The sequence below is a fragment of the Manacus candei genome, unplaced genomic scaffold, assembly GCF_025592945.1.
Source record: "Manacus candei isolate 608988 ecotype Guabito, Panama unplaced genomic scaffold, ASM2559294v1 h1tg000043l, whole genome shotgun sequence".
Classification (NCBI taxonomy): domain Eukaryota; kingdom Metazoa; phylum Chordata; class Aves; order Passeriformes; family Pipridae; genus Manacus; species Manacus candei.
This window is the reverse complement of record NW_026138091.1, coordinates 16,664,599-16,683,943: the sequence shown is the minus strand read 5'-3', so window position 1 is coordinate 16,683,943 and position 19,345 is coordinate 16,664,599. Positions and strand designations below refer to the sequence as shown.

Genomic DNA, 19,345 nt, shown 5'->3' with positions numbered 1-19,345 from the left:
GGTCAGATTGCTTAGGTGTATGTTTGGCTTTGATTACATTAGTATGTAATATATGTATCCCTTTGGGGCTTCTATGCTATAAATTATTAGAGTGATAGACTTTGTGAAGAAACAAATGGACAATATTCTTGGCTACACCAATAAAAGTTGAGAACCTAACTGTGAAAAAATTTGGCATACACATAAAATGTGAGAAGTAACATATTAATCAAGTACACTAGTCAGAATTTATTTTTGCTGTGGTGAACTGTGGAAACAGGTTACACTCTGCTTTCATATAATTTTCGGAAGGAACTCTGAGCATGTCTCCCACTCCTTCACTTGTTCTTTTGGCAACACTTAGGATCTCTCTGATGTTTAAAAGAAAATTGTCTGTGTAACGCAATTCTACTGGTGCCCACTATACCCAAGCTCTACTTTATCCAATCAAATTACTTTTTACTGGTCTGAAGTTATTGATTCAATTCTCAATAGAGATGTTATAAATCCTCAGATAGCACTGAATCTTGTGGGTCACACGTGACCGTTCTAAAGAAACGATTCATAAACTTGCAGTCTCTGTGAGAGTCTAGTTCCTAAAATAGTTGTTCAGATAGGAGGAGACAACAGTAAAAAGTGTCATCCCATCCAAGAGATGGTAGATGATACAGAGGTGTTAGCATGGGCAAGAGCACAAGAAACACTGCAGTCATCCATGACAATTTGAAGAGAGCATATTATATGTTCTATATAATAGTAACAATAAGGTGAAAATAATGAGAAAGAAAAACACTACAAAAGAAAATATTTTTCAGTGAATTTGAGAATAAAGTTCACAGCGGATACAAGAACTGGTGAGTCACCACTGCAAAGCAGTTACAGAACAGAAAATCAAATAGGTGAGGAAGTTGTCTTTTAAGAGATGTGTCTATGCCTTTATTGCAGAATCAGTACCGAGATTTAAATCTCAGGGCTTTTCACATTTATTGTTATGTAAATTGCTAATGTTTCAATAGGAAAAAAACCCCAAACCCTTAGTGAAGGTGAAAGGGGAGAAAGACACAGCATTTTTTAAAATATGAACTTCTGTATTGCACCAAATTCTGGAGTAAAATCTCACCACCGGGGCCCATGTTAGACTCTTATAGCTGCTAACATAATTGAAAAGGTTTGTCTTTCTACAAAGAAGACAACCTTCACTGAACTACTGTAAAGAGCAATTCTCACTATTTCCTCTGGGTTCCTCTTGGCTGCTGTCCAGTAGATCATATATAGCTGCTGTGCTGCAGTATGCAGTGGACTTTTAAGTCTTTTCTTCAGGGAGCACTGGCATGTACACTTCTACCATTGCCTTATGTCACTAAAAGGAGAATAAGTTTTGGTGCACATTGCACTGGCATGTATCTTAGATGGGAAAAACTTGTTTATTGCAGAATTACTTACATAATCCATTCTGTTCCTCAGAGATACACCTGGTATTGGCCTCACATAGTTACCTCAATCTCTATTTTTGCTTCTAGAATACTGGTTGTGTTCATAGCTGTAATACACCATGGTAAACATCACATACTAGAGTGTAGGAGGCGTGTCCAGGGGTGCAGGGGAAGCACCCAGGGCAGGGAAGCTCAGGGTACATGCGCCAGAATCAATAACCTCATTGGTCACAAGGTCACATGGTTTTAAGGGATAAAAAGAGTGCCGGGTTTGAAATAAACTCTCTCTGACCACCACCTCAGCAGGGAGCAGACTCCATTTCTTTATCATATAAAGACCCAACCCGACACTAGAGGTCTGCAGTAGGGAATACACACTTCCTCCTAAGATATTCTGGAGACTTAATCAATCAGTACGGATATAGAGAATTCCTGTTGACTTCACAGAGGTTTTTCTATTTCCCTTTTGGTTTACTGACTCACACTAGACAATAATGAAAAACTGTCTCCACTTTTAGTCAAATAAAAACATACTTTACAGTCACAGAGCATGATAACGTTCAGATCTGAAGCCAGCTTAATCTTAATGATCAAGTTTAAAACAAACCCTGTAGAAAATTCGAACACAACTCTAATGATATTGGGTAAGAAGGGTGTGTGAAATGTAGCTCCAAAATAGCTGAAGTCTCCTGAGTTTACCTACGTGCTTACATCAGACCAAATGTAAGGAAGAAATTTCTTATCAAGAGGGTGATGAAACACTGGCACAGGTTGCCCAGAGAAGTAGTAGATGTCCCATCCCTGGAAAGATTTGAAGTCCGGTTGGATGTGACTCTGAGTAACCTGATCTAATTGAAGATGCCCCTTGTGATTGCAGGGGAAGGTGTGACTAGATGACCCTTAGAGGCCCCTCCCAACCCAAACTATTCTATGATTCTATACAAGCACTCCTTCCAAGTTAATTCAGACCCCAAAGCATTTCAAGAGCCTCATATTCCAGATGGTGGTTGTGGTTCAGATATTTCTTCCTCCTAGTGGAAGCAGAGAGGCAGAAAGAAGATGTGCACCCTGCCCTCCTAGATGAACCTACTCCTGACACATGTGACTAAGAGACTTTCAAGAGAATGGTAGTGACTTTTTAAAAATTAAGTGGCAGAAAATATTTTTTAAAAAATAATTGCAGAAGGTTATGCTTTGCTACAGGTAAACAGCAACACTGTCATTAAAATAGCTTTAAGGCACAAAAAATAGACATGACAGGTGCATATAATGAAATAGATGAAGCAATAAATCATGTTACCAGCTCTGCTGCAGAAAAACTAAGCAGTCCAAACAATCTCAAACCAGTGGAGTATTTCTTATAGACAATGCAGCACAGCAGCATCTCACCATGCTTAGATGTGAGCAAAAACTACTTAGATTAGTTTCTTGTCAAGTTGGCTGGGAGGCACTGATCACTGCTTGGGGACAGGTTGGGCATCTGTCAGTGAGTGGTGAGCACCTGTATTGTGCACTTGTTTTTCCTGGGCTTTATTCCTCTCTTTTTGTTGTCTCCCTTTTAAATACATTATTATTATTATTATGATGATGATGATGATGATGATGATGATGTATTAATTATAATAATTTATTTCAATTATTAAACTGCTCCTATCTCAATCCATGGGTTGTACCTTTTTTCTGATTCTCTTCCCCATGAGGGAGGGGGATGTACAGTGGGGTAAGCAAATGGTTGCACGGTACTTAGTTACTGGCTTGGGTTAAATTGTGACATGAGTTAACTCAGCTTTTTTTCTCAAGGCTGAGAAAGATATATAATCATTGATGTTTCTACTTTTAAACCCCTGGAGGGCACTCTGATACTGCAATGACAGAAGGACAAAAAGTCTGAGGCAGGTAAATGGGTTTTGTAACTGAAATCTGAAATATTATTATCAGGTCCTCCAGAAGATGTAATGTTAGTCCTAAGGGCAATACAGTGATGGGGACATATTGCTTCATGTTACAAATCCCATATAATTTTTCATTTCTGTCCCTTCATCTCCCTTGTAACATGACCTGTCCACATGCAGAGATCTGAATGGAAGAGACTGTTTACTGTGAAGATTTGTGCCCAGAAGGAATGCAATGCACTTTCTGCTTTATCTCTGTGAAAAATGGATGACCTTTTCTGCAACACTGACTAACTGACTACTTATTGAAACCAGATATTAAGTCGTGAACATTTCACAACATTTTCAGAAATGGACGAATAGTCATAAGGGCCAGAAACTATTCAAGTAGATGACATCACACTGCAGCTCCAGTCTCAGTTGAATGTCCAGAAACACATGCACATTTTTTCCTGTTAAACCTTAAGTTATAGGAAGTAGGGGAAAATATTTTTCTAAAAATAGGAATTTGGTCTTTTTTGTACATTCAGTTCTCCGTCTGCCTAAATTACTTTCCTGCAAAATAATTTTCAGTGTGAAGCTTTATGATGGAAATTGTTGTTTAGTCTTTACTCTGTATCCAACCCAGCACTACCTTTCAACATCTATACAAACTTTATCTTCAAGCAAAACCATACTATGGGAAGCGGACCGGTTTGTAGTCTGCAAAGAAAAAGGGAAATTTCTTCAGCCTGCTTGCGGTGCATTGTAGCGTCTCTCCCCTGAGAAAGCTGGTGCAGAACCTCTGGGCCTTCACTTTGTGTTGTCATTGGGACAAACTGGGACAAGATGTGTTTGAAAGCTTCTTCCTGCCTGCTGTGTGCTGCCCATTGGCTGCTGGAGCAGTAGAGCAGAAATTCACTGTTGGCATCTGGCAAAGCAGCAGGTGACAGCAGTTACGAGGGGGTGCAGGGGTGAGGTGTCTGCTCTTCAAAAGGGACAAGACAAAGGAGTTGGGGAATTGTCCCGGTGTGGTATATTAATATAATATAAAAGACAGGACCCAGCAGCTAGTTGGCAAGCAGTCAAATCTGTTTATTTAAAAGAAAAATGTCTCCCTATAAACCCTCTGACAGACATGTGACCGCCTGACAAATGACAGCACAACACACACTGCTCATGTGCCCCAATAGTCTGTCCAGGGACTTCAGTTCCCAGAAGGCTTCCCTCCCTATTCTCGGGACACGTCCCTACATCCTGGAATTCTGGCATGGCAGGCTTGGGGCACTCAGTGGGCATTTCTTGAGAGCTGTGGTGGCCCCCGCCTGCTCAGGCTGGGATCCCACTTCATCCTGAGCCTCATTTCATGGAAGTGTGTCCAGAGGCAGCTCGGTCATAGGCTGAAGCAAAAACCCAGAGCAGGTGATGCAGGAGCTGCTCCAGCGCCTACCACAGCCTCCGGCCCAGTGGGAGCAGCCCGGGCCCTGCCCCGGGGTGCCCTGAGGCGGGGCAGTGCCCACTCCCGCCAGCCGCCCTCACAAGGCCCAGGCCGCCTCCTTCCCACAAGGCCCAGCAGGGCCGCCCTCACTCCTGCCCCACCCTGCCATGTCCCGCCCGGCCTCACCCTGCACCGTGGCCTCTGCCACACCCCACGGTGACGTGCTGAGCGTTCCACCTGCCATTGTGACACCACAGGCACCAGTCGAGCACAGCTTCGTTGGTGCCCGGAGCCGGCGCTCAGAGCTGCTGTAGCCTCTCGAGGAGCAGTAGCACATCCCGCTGTGGGAGCATTTCGCGCCTGTGTCGCCGTCTTGGTAGCTGCAGGCCACGAACGCTGCACAGGGCAACCTCGTCTGCCTTGTGCTTTATACCCCGTGCCCATCCTTCTTCTCATCCTCGTCCCTTTGTCACCCTCACCCTTAACCTCACCCTCGTCCCATTCCTCATCCCTACTTGGCGCCCGGCAGCCCCTCTGCAAGGGGGCTTCTTGCACTTCCTGCTGCTGGTAGCTCCAAGCAGGGCCATGCCGTGGCTTCTCAGCAAGAAGCGACGGCAGTCACCATCCAGCACCACCAGTGGGCAGCCCCGGGCTGCCACCAGCTCCACCAGCGCCTCCGAGCTCAGGGAGAACGGGCTGGGCAGGCTGCACCGCGCGGCCGCCCGCGGCGACCTGGCCTGGCTGAGGCGCTGGCGCTGGTATGTGAAGGTCGTCGGCATCGACAGGCAAGACCAGGAGATGCGGTGAGTTCTATGGGATGCTGATGGCACACCTTGGCTGCTCCTGAGCCAAGCTGTAGTAGTCCTCGGCAGCCCTCTGTTAAGGACAAGGCTTGAAAAGTGAGATTTGCCCTGTCAGCTGGGAGAGGGAAATCTTGACCTTTTCACTGCTTGTTGCTGCCGGCCGGGCTCCAGCGCTGTTGGAAACGCGTGTTGCCGACCTGCCGCTTTGCCGTAGTCTCTCTGCAGGGCTGTTCTGCAGCTGCTCAGCCCTCACCTCTTCTCTTCTGCCCTCTGGCTAATCAGCGCAGGATTGCAGCAGCAGCAGCAGCAGCAGCAGAGAGCAGCAAGCGGGAGGAGCAGAGTCCGGGCAGGGTCCCCAGGGTGCTGGGTAGAGACATGGCTTTGGCTCATCTTTTGTCTGTCTAAGTTAAGAGCGTGTGTTTAATTTTTAGGACACCTCTGCATCTCGCTTCGGCAAATGGCCATGCAGATGTCCTTAGATATCTGCTAAGAAAGAACAGCCAGCCGAATCTCGCTGACAACTTGAAGAGAACGGCACTGATGAAGGTGTGTGGAATGCCTTATGATCTTGTAGGTGGGGATTAGTGATGGTGTGTTAAAGGGGAGGTGTCTGGCAGGATTCCATGCATCGCTGAGCCATAGAAACATGCATATTGCAATTGGCGTGGCATAGGCCTCTGTTAGCTAATCTTTGAAGATGGTCTTCTATCCTAGCGTTCAGGAGCTGAGGAAGTTCTGACAGAGGGGGGTGTAAAAGTTGGAAGTCTTTCCCTTTTCGTGTGTTGTTCCCAGGCAGTACAGCAGGAGCAGGAAGAATGTGTTGCTATTCTGCTGGAACACGGTGCCGACCCGAATCTGGCAGACGCTGGCGGCAACACTGCCCTTCACCTGGCTGTCCTGTCTAAAAATACAGCTGTAGCAGGGCTGTTACTCGAGCATAATGCCAGTAGTGATGCTCAGAACCAGGTAACCTTGGCACGTGGGTAAAGCTGCTCTTTCAAACAGCTGCAGAGCTTGTCTGTGTCTTTCTAATGGCGATTATTTGTCCTTTTAGATGGGATTTACTCCCTTAAAACTTGCAGCCCTCCTACAGCATGAGGAGATTCTGGAGTGCCTTCTGAAAAAAGCAGCGGACAGGCATGCTCAAGCCCAATTTGAAAGGTGAGGGGTTTGTCAAAACAGCACACGGGTCTTCTCGGTAGCCTGCAAGCAAGACCGAGACGAGGGGCGTGGCAATGAGCTTGGAAAAAGAAGGAGGAGCCACGTGGAAGCAGTTCCCTGTGTGACTGGTAAATGCAGGTCTGCACTTGGCTGCTCTCGTACCTTAGGGGCTCTCGTACTTTGCCCGCTGAGGTCTGCAAGAAAGCGTTGTCTGTGGTGCCCTCTCCCCACACAGACCCAGAGCCATCGGGAAACTTGCCAGTAGCTCAGCAGCATGGCTGCTCTGCAGGCAAGGGAGGTTTAAGCCAAGGCATAGTTGGTGCGTTAAGTGCTCTGAAGGGAAGAGAAAGAGAAGCAACAGTGTCTGAGGGAACACGAGGGGCTCCAACCACACATAAGGAGAAAACTTCCTGCCATGTAGATGGTCAGGCGGTCGAACGGATTGCCCCGGGAGTTTGTGCAGCCACATCTGTGGGGACTTTGAAGAGCAGTGCAAGGAGCCCTGAACAGCATGGCCTGACCTTGTAGTTGAGGCTGCTTTAGGGAGGCCCCTTCTAAGATAAATTCTCCAATGCTTCCATGTACTTGGCTTCGCTTTCACGGAGCTTGTAGGAAAGGGGTGAAGAGCTCTTTCAGGAACAAGCAGGGGAAAAATGATGCGGGATCAGACATGTTTCACATTAAATCTTGGATGCTTTAGGACTGCTTTTGTGGTTACTGGAACCCATGAGGCTCACCTGGAGGAAGATAATCTGCGCTTGCAGGAGGAGTTGGACAGGGCTGACACGGAGGTATGGAAAGCCTGTCCCTACAGGGATAAACCAGACAAAACAGTATTCTGGGAGCCAGTAGGACAGAGACCTAAGGAAGTGGCAGTTACATCAGGCTTTGATCTGCCTCTGCCCCTCCGGCCCCCTGCCCCACAACCCGCCATGCTGAGGCAGAGCTGCCTCTCCTTAGGGTTTCACCCGTGACCGGCCAGGGGGGCTGGGGTTCCTCTCTCTCTGCTACATTCAAGATTTTCCTGGTCTAAGAAGACTCCCCACACACCCCTGGCGTGATTCTCGACTCCAGGGCAGGTCTGTGGAGCAGTTCACCTGGCTGCCTTTGCTGAAATGGTGGTCATTAGCTTGTCAGTGATGCCATCCTTCCTGGCCCCACCACACTGAAGCAGAGCCGCCTCTCCTCAGGCATCCACTGCTTCCTGCTTAGGGGCTGCTGGGCACCTCTCTCTGTGCTACAGTCGGGGTCATTCCCGCTTAAGAAAACTCCCCATGCTCCCCCTGTGCAATCCTGGGCTCCAGAGCACATGTGCCAGAGCACTTCACCTCTGACACTTGCGAGATGCCTTCCTTTAGGAAGATGAATTAGTTCACTCATCTTTTCCTGGAGCAGCAAGCAAGGGAATACAAGAAGCGTCACAGGTCACAAAAATGGTCCGAGGGGCAGTGTCAGTGCTTAGAACCGTGCTGTAGGAAAGCAGTGGAGGGGTGGGAGAGGCTGCTGTAAAAGAGGACAAAGGAATAGAGCTTGTGTTCATTGGGTAGTAGAAGTGAAGCTTTGAAGGTACTTGAATTGATTCCAGTTCTTTGGGCAGAGGGTATGCACACATACATGCAGCACCTGAGTTCTTCAGCAGCAGCTGGCTCCTCTATGTAAAAGCTCCCCTGACAACTGTGGATTCTTACCGTGATTTTACAGCTGCAGGAGGAGGAAGAAAAGCATCTTCAGTCTGAGCATTGCGTTCGTGACTTGAAGACTGCCTTGGATGATAAAGAAAGAGAAGCAATAACTTCTTCCCCAAAACTGCAGGACCTCCTGTTGCCATCTTCCGAGACTAATACCACTCTAAAACAACTGGAAGAACACGTGCAACAGTAAGAGAGTAACCCAGTGAAGCAAGGTGTCTGTCGCTTTGGGGGATTGGGTGGAAACAACGGGACAGTCAGTTGGATTTTGAAGGACACTTCTGCTGTGGATTCTGTTACTTAGCACAGTTTGTCTGGAACTGGATTTTCTGGTAATAAGACCCGTATTTGTTTTTAAGCCTTGAAATTGAAAAGACCAGATTGGAAGCCACTGTCCAGCAACAAAGCAATAGGATTGAAGCCCTTCAGAGAGACCTGCAAGCCTCTGCCTCAGTAAGCTGGTCATAAATTTCCCTTTTTGTGACTCTTGAGCCTAGTTGCCTATTTCTGGGGGGAAACTGTAAGACGAAGTTTTCCTGGAGAGCCTAGGGGAGCTCAGTTTCTGCCTTTTCCTCAGTAGAGGCTGCTCAGAAAGCAGCCTGGTCCTTTCCCCAGCTGCTACAAAAGCCCTGAGGGTATTTGCTGTGCTGGACACTAGAGCAATTCTTAGATTAGAAATTATGAGTTTCATCATGAGCTCCAAGGGACCCAGAAGTATTGCTCCCAGAAGTGTCTCACAAATTTTTAAGTAGTTGTGAAGTTTCTTCTTTCTGTCAGGGAATCTTTCAAGTGTTTTCTATGCTCGTTTCCAGCAGATGATAAATGCAGTTATGATGGCCACCCTCTTTAGAGGTTTTCCCAGAATTCACTGCCTTTAGATCACACTGAGTTTCCTTTTCTTTTTTTTTTCTGTGTACAGGTTGGTGAACTTTCCCAGCAGCTGGACATGCAGCTAGAGGCCCAAAACCAGACTTTGCAAGAAGAGCTGTCCACTCTGCGTGGGAAGTATGAAAAACTGGAGAAGAGCAAATGCCAGCTGCAAGAAGAAGTGACAAAAGTCCATCATCGTTTGGAGACTTTCGTGCTGGATGGCAGCCAAACAGCACAATGTAAAAGAGAGGTGGAAGAACGAGCTGACCAGGAAATACGTCAAAAGCCACAAGACGTCAGTCTCGTTCTGCAAGTAAGTGAATTTCTCACCAGTGTCCACAGGCGCTACGTAAACTTCTGTTGTGGCCATCGGTTTTGGTCTTTTTCTTTTGCTCCTGTATTCTGTGTGTTAGCTTCTGCCTTTCCTGAAGGCAGTGGGAGAAGGCAATATGGTTGGGCAGGAGGGCTGTCATGGGTGTGTGATGTGCCGGCAGGTCCCTGAATCAAAAGCCTGCCCCAGGCAGATTCCCACTTTGCAGTGCTTGGGGGTATCTCTGTCCGCTGGCCTGGTTCTCGCTGCTCATCCTTCAATGGGTTTTGCAACTGCCAGCTGTCATGGCCAGACCTACAGGTGCTGCTTTGTCCTTGTAGGGGGGGAAGGTGCTCAGAAAAGGAGTCACTGAAATTCCAGGGGTGGGGGTGAGGGGGTGGAGGTGGGGGATGCTCTTATTGTCTTTGAGGAATCCTTTTCGATATACCCTGTCCTACAGATACAGTGTCTCTTCATTAGGAGCTTTGAACAAGAGTGCTGATTTGGGCTTCTTTCCCAATGAAAAGAATTATTTGCCGTGGTAGCTCCTAGCTTCTGCCTTGGTTGCTGCTGGTAGTGAGGAGGCACAGCTGCCTCTCTGAGTATGGCAGGGCCCTTGAAACTGGATACCTGCAATTTTCTGCTGGAGAGAGTTCTCTTTTTCTTGTGGTGGTTGAAGGTGCACTGTCTCCTTCAGGCACAGGCAGCCTCCCAGGCTCGATTAGGACAAAACGGAGACAGTCATTGCGATTCAGTGAGAATCCAGTTAGAAGAAAGAATTAGAGATCTCGAAAGTGAACTGGACAGGGTAAAGAAAACCCAACAAGAGAGGGCCTCTCATAAAGAAGCAATGCGAGGAGAAATGGAAATGTATAAAGACCTGTATCTGGAGGAATTGAAAACTAGAAGATGCCTAGAGAAGAAACTGGAAAGGTAAGTCCATGCTTTTTTGGAGTGGTAATAAGAGACTCCGTTTTCTTCATGCATTTTCCTTCTAAATGCATTGTCTACATCTCAGCAGCATTATTGCCCTACATTGGCCAACAGGGTCTGATGTAGTTGCCAAGACACTCTCCTTGATATTTGAAAAGTCGTGGCAGTCGGGTGAAGTCCCAGGTGACGGGAAAAAGGGAAACCCACTGTACCCATCTTTGAAATGGGTAGGAAGGAGGGCCCTGGTAACTGCCAACCTGTCTGCCTCCCCTCTGTGCCTGGGAAGGTCATGGAAAAGACCTTCTAGAAGCTATGTCAAGGCACATGGATGACAGGGAGGTGATCTGAAGCACCAGCACAGGACTGATGTCCTGAGGGACATCAGTGAGACCCCACCAGGAGTGCTGCATCCAGCTCTGGGGTCCTCAGCAAAGCAAGGACCTCCACCTGTTGGAGTGAGTCCAGAGGAGGCCACCAAGGGGGTTAGAAAGATGGAGCACCTCTGCTATGAGGAAAGGCTGGGGCAATTGCAATACTTCAGCCTGGAAAAGAGAAGGCTTTGGGGTGACCTAATTGTGGCCTTTCAGTACATGAAGGGAACCTACCACAAGGATGAAAAGAGTGCATTTAAAAGAGCATGTAGTGAGAGGACAAGGGGGGGGGAATGTCTTCAAACGGAAAGACAGTAGGTTTAGGTTTGATACTAGGAAGAAATTGGTTGCTGTGAGGGTGATGAGGAACTGCAACAGGTTGCCCAGAGAAGCTGTGGATGCCCCATCCCTGGAAGTGTTCAAGGCCAGGTTGGATGGAGCTCTGAACAACCTGGTCTCGTGGAAGGTGTCCCAGCCCACAGCAGGAGGCTTGGAACGAGATGATCTTTAAGGTCCCTGCCAAGCCAAGCCATTCTGTGCTTCTCTGATGTCTGTGCTGCTTATGTGAGACGGTGGGGAAAAGGCTGGTTCTTCCTGTGTTTCATGGTTTTCTTAACTAATTTGCTGTGCAGGTTGGAAAAGCTTCTGAGGGTAGATAGGAGGAAACTCAGGGCTAATGAAGAAACCCAGTCCCAGCTGGAAGAAATGAAGAACAGATATTCTGAAAAGGTCAAGGAAGTGGACAGATTACGAACAGAGGTGAGCTGAGCTTTGGGTGGGGTTTTTTGGTTGTGATGTTACTTCTTTTGAAACCTGGGAGATGCTTTCTGTATATTTCTTGTCATGTTGATGATTTTTTTTTTCCCTTGGCTGCATTTTGGATGTGATGGGCTTTTCTTAATGCTCCTTCTGCTGTTACAGTAGTAGATGACTATAACTAATACGGAGGTAGTCATCATTATGGGTAAAGATGCAAATGAAAGGGCAAAGCAGTAGGTGTAAGGGCTCATGGAGGCCAGGCTGTCTTGCAGAGGAAGGGCAAGCCAAGAGTGGCAGCCAGCCTGGCAGGGTGCATGACCTCAGCGGCCAGGGAGCCCTCCCACAGGCCCTCAGCAAGAAGAGCAGAACAGGTCTGCTGACAGTAAGCGGGGTCAGCCAAGAGTGCAGATCCCCTGGCTGGGCCTTAGGGATGGGCAGGTCTGCCATCCTTGCAGGACATCACGTCCATGGGCTGAGAGCAGTGGGGCCCAGCTCAGGCCTGGCTGTAGCTTGAGGGAGGCTGTGACAGCGTCATCTGGGTCTGACAGATGAATTCCTGCCCTGGAAGAGAGGGGAGGAACACCGCTGTCACTCGCAGGGCACAATCAGCCCCTGAGCCCTGTCTCAGGCGTGAGCTGAGCAGGAGGCACTTGACGTTTTGCTTTTCTCAACAGTGTTGTTGCTGCCCAGGGCACAATGAGGACAGGTGCCTCCCAGGGGAAACTCTGTAACTTATTGCTCACGGGTAGCTCTTTCAGCCCCTCTTGTCACAGGGAGTCAGAAGGACGGTTCCCAGCAGTGGTTTTGAGGCTGCTCTGCCTGTGCAGTAGTGGCATGGAACCTTTGATTTCCTTCTCCGCTCCTTACTCAGATTCGTTGCTAAAGTGGCCATCTTTCACAGCTACACTTGGGTTTGGAAGGCATCGCTGTAGAATCACTTACTGCCTTTGCAGTGATTCCTTTGGAGTCCGGAAGCTTGTAGCATTTTTGCATGAGGAACTCCAAAAGGATGGGAACCTGAGGAATGCTGAGACAAATGAGGTGAAAGCTCTTCTGGCTGGAAAAGAAGAGCCTGGTTGCACTTTGTTTCTAGTCCCGAGCCAGCAGATGATGAATATAGTCTCCCTGGCCACCCCCTTTTGGGGTTTCCACAGAATTCACTGCCTTTACATCACGCTGAGTTCCTGTTTTCTTCTTTCTGTCTGCAGGTTGCTGAACTTTCCCAGCAGCTGGACAGGGAAAGTAAAAAGTGCACGCAGCTGGAAGCCAAAAATCAGGATTTGCAAGGAGAGCTGTCTACCCTGCGAGGGAAGTGCAAAAACCTGGAGATGGACAAATGCCAGCTGCAAGAAGAGCTGGCAAAAGTCCAGCACCATTTGGAGACTAACATGGTGGATCGCACCCAACTAGAACAATGTAAAAGAGAGGTGGAAGAACGAGCGGACCACGAAATAAGACAAAAACTCCGAGAAGTCAATGAGTTTTTGCAAGTAAGTGAATTTCTCACCAGTGTCCACAGGTGCTACGTAAACTTCTGTTGTGGCCATCGGTTTTGGTCTTTTTCTTTTGCTCCTGTATTCTGTGTGTTAGCTTCTGCCTTTCCTGAAGGCAGTGGGAGAAGGCAATATGGTAGGGCAGGAGGGCTGTCATGGGTGTGTGATGTGCTGGCAGGTCCCTGAATCAAAAGCCTGCCCCAGGCAGATTCCCACTTTGCAGTGCTTGGGGGTATCTCTGTCCGCTGGCCTGGTTCTCGCTGCTCACCTTCAATGGGTTTTGCAACTGCCAGCTGTCATGGCCAGACCTACAGGTGCTGCTTTGTCCTTGTAGGGGGGGAAGGTGCTCAGAAAAGGAGTCACTGAAGTTGTGGAGGTGGGAGATCCTCCTGTTGTCTTTGAGGAATCCTTTTCCATATGCCCTGTCCTACAGAGAGAGTGTCCTTTCATTAGTAGCTTTGTATAATAGTAGCTCCAGGGTTCTGCTTTCATTGCTGCTGGTAGTGAGGAGGCACAGCTGCCTCTCTTAGTAAAGCCTTGAAATTGGGTACATGCAATTTTCTGCTGGAGAGAGTTCTCTTTTTCTTGTGCTGATTGAAGGTGCACTGTCTCCTTCAGGCACAGGCAGCCTCCCAGGACAGATTAGAACAAATCAGAAGCAGTCATTTAGACTCACTGAAAAAACAGTTAGAAGACAGAATTAGAGATCTTGAACGTGCACAGCGAAGGATAAAAAGCGACCAACCAGAAAGACCTTTTCAAAAAGAATCCACCCAGGCAGAAGTGGAAATGTACAAAGAGCTCTATCTGATGGAAGCGAAAACCAGAGAAAGCCTAGCCAAGAAACTGGAAAGGTAAGTCCATGCTTTTCTGGACTGATAATAACACACTCCTTTTTCCTCGTGCATTTTCCTTCTAAAATCCCTTTTTTACATCTCACCAGCATGATGTGTGAAAGCAGAACAGGGCATATTTGTGGGGAAAGTCCTTTAAGACCCTTCCCTTCATCAGACCTGTCTTCCTTTCTCTTTAAGAGTTCCAGCAGTAACACCACAGAAGCGCCATTATGGCATTATTGGTGTCTTTTTCAAGTTGATGTTGTTCTAGCAGGCAGTCTGTTTGCCAGTCTCTAATCTCCTCATCCCGTATGTGACAGAAAAGATGAATCTTGTGCCCTTTACTGTTTGAATAAGGAGAGGCCTCTCGGAGAACAGAGTTGGATTCTGTGCATCAAAAATAAGAATGCTCTTTCTTGGCTTCTGTTTTGGCAGCGGGTCTGAGGTTTGAGCTTTCCTTGAGAAGGCCAGGATAGGCCAGCATTCTTATGGAGGTGACACTTGCTGCTCCTTGCACTTAGTGTGATTTCTTAGAAACAGGCCCTCTGAACGAGCTCAGATCAAAGGATGTGCTTGTTTTGGACTCTCTTAATGCCCCTGGCTTTTAGAAGTCGAGTAGTAGTCAAGGACGTGGAGGGTAACTTTGCAAAAGCCTTACTGCCAAAGATGACTCTCTGTGTGCTTCTAAATGTTTCAGAGCTGATGAGAGACTTGCAGAGGCCGAAATCAACCTCTTTTTGGAGCGCCATAGAAGCAAATCTGCAGTCACAAGCAGCGCTGTCAGCATACATCTGGCTGCAAGTCCACTTCTGGATCCAGCTGGCCTGGGATGTCTTGGCAACAGTTTGGGACTGAACAGAAGTCTGGGTTTCAGAACACCACCCAGACATCTGTGGTAAAGCTGAAGATTTTAGGACATCAGGTTTGTACAAATTTTCCAGAGTGGTCAAAGGCCAAAAAATATTGAAATCGAAGCAATGAGCTGTGTAACTACCTTCTTTTTCAAGACAAACTGTGGTAAAGAGCACTGTGGGGCACCAACCCCCCACCTAAGTTCTACACTAAATTTACATGTATGGTATGTGTGACCTATTTCAAGTGGCTAATGTCACCATGAGTGCCAAATGCCAGCAGACATCTGTGAGACCCCATTTTCTTCATCACTGATCTTTGTTCTAGCAGTTTCTTCACTGGACCTTGCTTTAATATGTTACTATGGACAGGAGGCATTTGTTCCTGTAGTTCCTGCTACATCTTACTACATGAAACAGCAGAACTCCCTACTCCTTGGGAAGTCTTCACGGCCTTCTAATTGTGCAGCAATGCTGCAACCTCTGCAATAGCACTGGTCCAAGTATGCCCTGTAATCAGCAGTCAGTGTGATAGCACATCCCTTCCAGAATGCAGAGCATTATACCAGGAGACGTGGAAACCACACACCAGTAGTTGTCATCAGTGGGACAGCCACGTAGCATGGGACTGAGGCATGGCCAAGCTTCTCTGTTGACTTAGTGTGTTTAGTTGTTGGATGAATATGAGAAGCATTTGTTCACTTTGAAGTCCATCTCAGTTCACTGGTCCCCTCACCTCCATTGGAAAGAACCCATTTCAACAAGGTGTCTACATACAGCACCCGGTTGAAGAGAAAAACACCAAGGAGATGAAAAGGGGCCAAGCAGTGTAGGTAATGCATAGCAGCGGCAGTTACAGACGGGAACTTTTCTGTACCGCTGTGAACACGTTTTTGAGGGCAGAGGCGTGGACAGGCATTATGGAAAGAACTCGTGAGGTAATTAGTGCTGTACCATCTGCAGGGACTATTCTGCAGGCAAGCACTAGAAAGGAAGCAAACTCCAGGGACCCAATGCAAAAGGGAGAAAAGGAGAAGACCAGGAGGGGCAGGGAGCACGGAACAAGTGAGGGAAAGAAAGGACAGAGAGATGGCAGCAAGATGTTAAAAGAAGGAAAAGGCAGAGGAGGAAACCATTCCTGTTTGAGGAAAAAAGCTGCCCTAGTTGAAAAGAAAAGAGTTGACAGCTGTGTCTTTTTTGAAAAAGAACAGGGAAAACAGATAGTGAAGGGAAGGACAGTGGGAGTACCCAGTGCTTCCTAAAACTGAATTGTGCAGCAACAGTCTTCAGCTCGTCCTTTCCATTGTGATTTTCCAGAAGAAAACTCTGGGCATCTCAAAGTTTTGTCAGTATCAAGACAGAAACCTTCACTGCTTTCCTAGCTTCCCTCAAGGATGTTACAGAAATTAAATATTTCTACAGGTTATTTCATGGCTCATTGTTTTATCCAGTTGCTAATTTATGCAGATGTGTAGTTCAAATCGCTATATAGGCTACTTCAACGCTTTGCAACAACTGCTTCCCAGATCTACTTGTGGAAAACAGTTGAGTTGATTCCAAGAAAAGAATGCACGTGATCTGAGAATGGTGATACTGTTCTCACTCAGCGTCCTGACTGCAACAGCACCCATACATTTTGAGGCCACATGTGTCTCACAGCCTTGAGTGTACTCTCAAGGAAGTTGATGTACAACTACGTATGACATTTCCCCAGCCTTCAGCGACTGATGTCCGGACGGGTTTTGTTTCTTAGTTTGGGGGCTTGCTTTGATCCCAACATTTCTCCTTCCTATTGCATTTTTGTTGGTAGGACTTAGTCCCCTGAAGTTCTCTCTGACCTTGACTGCAACCTCTGGAGACTTTTAGTTTGTTGTCAACAGAGGAGCTGAGGATAGTTCACTCTCACTATACACAGTTTGTCTTCTCAGGATTTGCTTCAAACTCTACTACCATATCAAGTTCTAAAGTTTTTTTCCTCGAAGGGGTGTGTGTAAAACAATGGCTTAATCCACTGAAATCTTACCTCTTAACTCTGTAAATACTACGTCTTAACTGTGTATTTTCTGTATAATTCTAGGCACGACAGGAACGGGATGCAAAAATCGCTAGAGACCTTCAACGAGGTAATGTGTCATTATGTTAGGAGGGTTTTTAAGGAAAAAGGTGACTATTTCTAGCTCTTGACAGCTCTCGAGCCATTTTTATCAAGTTCCTGTGATAAGTAGGTTTTTGGTTTTTTTTTTCTGCTAGCCTTCCAGTTGAGACTTGAATGTGAAAACTTCCTGCTTACCAAAATGTTGCGTACAATGTTATGCACTTGCCTGGAAAAAACCAAGCGCAAAGAAACCCTTGGCTTAAGCTGAAGTTGCCCTTCACTGGAGTTCATCTCAAGCACAAACAGCAAAGCAGCCAAGCGATAAGTATAAGCTTCAGCCATCACTTCCCCTCCCATGTACACCGATGGCATTCAGCACTAAACCCCACCATACCCGTTCTTTGCTGTTGGTTCCTGATTTTTGCTACTATTCTGTGATTCATGGCTTGTCTTGGTAGCTTAGGTGGTGCAGTCTTTTTTGGAATAAGCAAGAAGATCAGTGACAAAAGATAATCTGTCTTTAGGAAAAGATTATTCAGTATTTTTTCGGCAAATATCAGTTCAGTGCTTGCCGTACGTAGCATAAAACATGCTGTAGAATTTGAGGCCAGGTGTCCAAAGAGGAAATGCACCTGTTCCATGGGAATTCCTTCCTCCAGAGTTACTGCTTTGCAGTGCCTGGTGCTCTGTAGTAGTAGTAGTGTGCCAATAAATCACTGGTTTGGACATAAAAGGAAAGCAGAGACTTCGGGTTGAAGAGGTCTACAGGGGGCTGTTTAGCACGGGAATCGTTTGTGGATTGCCTGAAGATGTTCAGTGTGTAGCCCCCAGAATGTCTTCCACTTGCTTTAGAAATGCTGTTGATGGATAAGCAATTGTGGAAAAAATGGGTTTCTTCCTTTGCACCTAGCCCTTCTGTTGTTATGTTCCCTTGGAAATTTTAAAGTCTCTGTCTGGATTGCAGTCTCTCGTGTTGCCTGTCATGTCCTTGCCTTATTTTGCCCTGTCTGCTGTAAAAGTAACACCAGGAATCTTGTCAATTTTCCCCCCAGCCACTGCTAAACCTACAAGTGGATCTGCTGGATCTTCAAAAAATCTTCATGTGGACCACGGACGCGGTCCCTGTGGGAATAACAGGTTTGCCACTCTTGGGATGAGGGTGTAAAAAATGGCTCCTTTAGGGAGGTGGGTTAAGGCTTATATAAGGTAGGGGTAGAATTTGCTAGAAGAAAGGGAGGGACTAGGGCAGAGCATGCAAAGTGTAACTATATAAGGGAAAAAGGGGGTAGGGTTTATCCAGTTTAGGGAAAGGGTGGCCATAAAAGGAAATACTGCAATGCAGCAAACTTTGGCCAATCAGGGAGTGGGGCCTAAGGATACAGCAATCAAGGGCATTTTCATACAACAATTTCAGGGTACAAACAAGGGAAAAACTACAATAAATATTTAGACACAACTGTAAAACTCGAAACGCATTGGGTCTGAACTTCTTGACAATTTCATACAGGGGTTTCATCCTCTGGAGGGTCACACATTTCTTCTTGTTTTCTCCAGCTTTCATATGCAGCCATGTCCTCACTCCCGACAGACCAGGATCCCCTTGCCAGAGTAATGGAGGAGCACCGTGATTCTTTAATCAAAAGTTACCGGATTTGAATGAAATGCTATAGAGAGGCTCTGGAAATCATTCAGTGTTCACAGTGAGTCTGTGGTTTCCCATCCCCCACTTCAGATGTGAAAACATGTTCCTTGCAGTCGGAATGTAAACTCATAAACTCTATTAAATGGATGTCAAGCACATTGCACTTACCTGTTGGTTTACTGATGCATAGCTGGTGTCTTGGTTTCTTATGCACTCACAATAAGAACACATCCATTTTTTCTGCCTAGCAGATTGACTGATCTTGATTCTTGAGCATGAAAGAGCTCAAGTCCTCGGAGCCATCATAGTGATTCAGCAGAAAACAGAAGAAAGAAGTAGAGATCTCAAAAGTCAATTGGACAGGATAAAAAACACCCAGCAAGACAGACCTCTTCAGAAAGAATCCACCCAGGCGGAAGTGGAAAAGTACAAAGAGCTCTGTCTGGTGGAAGCGAAAACCAGAAAAAGCCTAGCCAAGAAACTGGAAAGGTAAGTCCATGCTTTTCTGGACTGGTAATAACACACTCCTTTTTCCTCGTGCATTTTCCTTCTAAAATCCCTTTTTTACATCTCGCCAGCATGATGTGTGAAAGCAGAACAGGGCATATTTGTGGGGAAAGTCCCTTAAGACCCTTCCCTTCATCAGACCTGTCTTCCTTTCTCTTTAAGAGTTCCAGCAGTAACACCACAGTAGTGCCATTATGGCATTATTGGTGTCTTTTTCAAGTTGATGTTGTTCTAGCAGGCAGTCTTTTTGCTAGTCTCTAATCTCCTCATCCTGTGTGGGACAGAAAAGATGAATCTTGTGCCCT

At 46.7% G+C, this 19,345-nt stretch overlaps 1 protein-coding gene and 1 long non-coding RNA gene across 3 annotated transcripts; both read left to right on the top strand.

Moving 5' to 3' along the window:
- Positions 1-5,306: 5,306 nt before the first annotated feature.
- On the top strand, positions 5,307-14,844 carry LOC127474504 (ankyrin repeat domain-containing protein 26-like). The gene is made up of 13 exons (XM_051795313.1): positions 5,307-5,524; positions 5,956-6,070; positions 6,317-6,490; positions 6,579-6,685; positions 7,386-7,476; positions 8,387-8,562; positions 8,733-8,826; positions 9,293-9,556; positions 10,251-10,486; positions 11,490-11,616; positions 12,825-13,106; positions 13,728-13,963; positions 14,643-14,844. Exons 1-13 carry the CDS (start codon positions 5,307-5,309, stop codon positions 14,842-14,844), a joined length of 2,322 nt encoding a protein of 773 aa, XP_051651273.1.
- LOC127474586 (uncharacterized) lies at positions 14,765-18,890 on the top strand. Of its 2 annotated transcripts, none has more exons than XR_007905898.1 (5): positions 14,765-14,867; positions 16,874-16,919; positions 17,047-18,028; positions 18,446-18,591; positions 18,785-18,890. It is a non-coding gene; the product is annotated as an uncharacterized LOC127474586 (long non-coding RNA). The 2 variants fall into 2 exon arrangements; XR_007905899.1 differs by having other exon boundaries at positions 18,782-18,868.
- The last annotated feature ends 455 nt before the right edge of the window (positions 18,891-19,345 follow it).

Excerpts from the sequence above, each read along its gene's own strand:
- LOC127474504 (XM_051795313.1), top strand. The coding sequence starts at position 5,307 with ATGCCGTGGCTTCTCAGCAAGAAGCGACGGCAGTCACCATCCAGCACC. Across the intron at positions 7,477-8,386 it reads TGGACAGGGCTGACACGGAG|CTGCAGGAGGAGGAAGAAAA; the intron begins GTATGGAAAGCC and ends GTGATTTTACAG. Across the intron at positions 13,107-13,727 it reads AAGTCAATGAGTTTTTGCAA|GCACAGGCAGCCTCCCAGGA; the intron begins GTAAGTGAATTT and ends TGTCTCCTTCAG.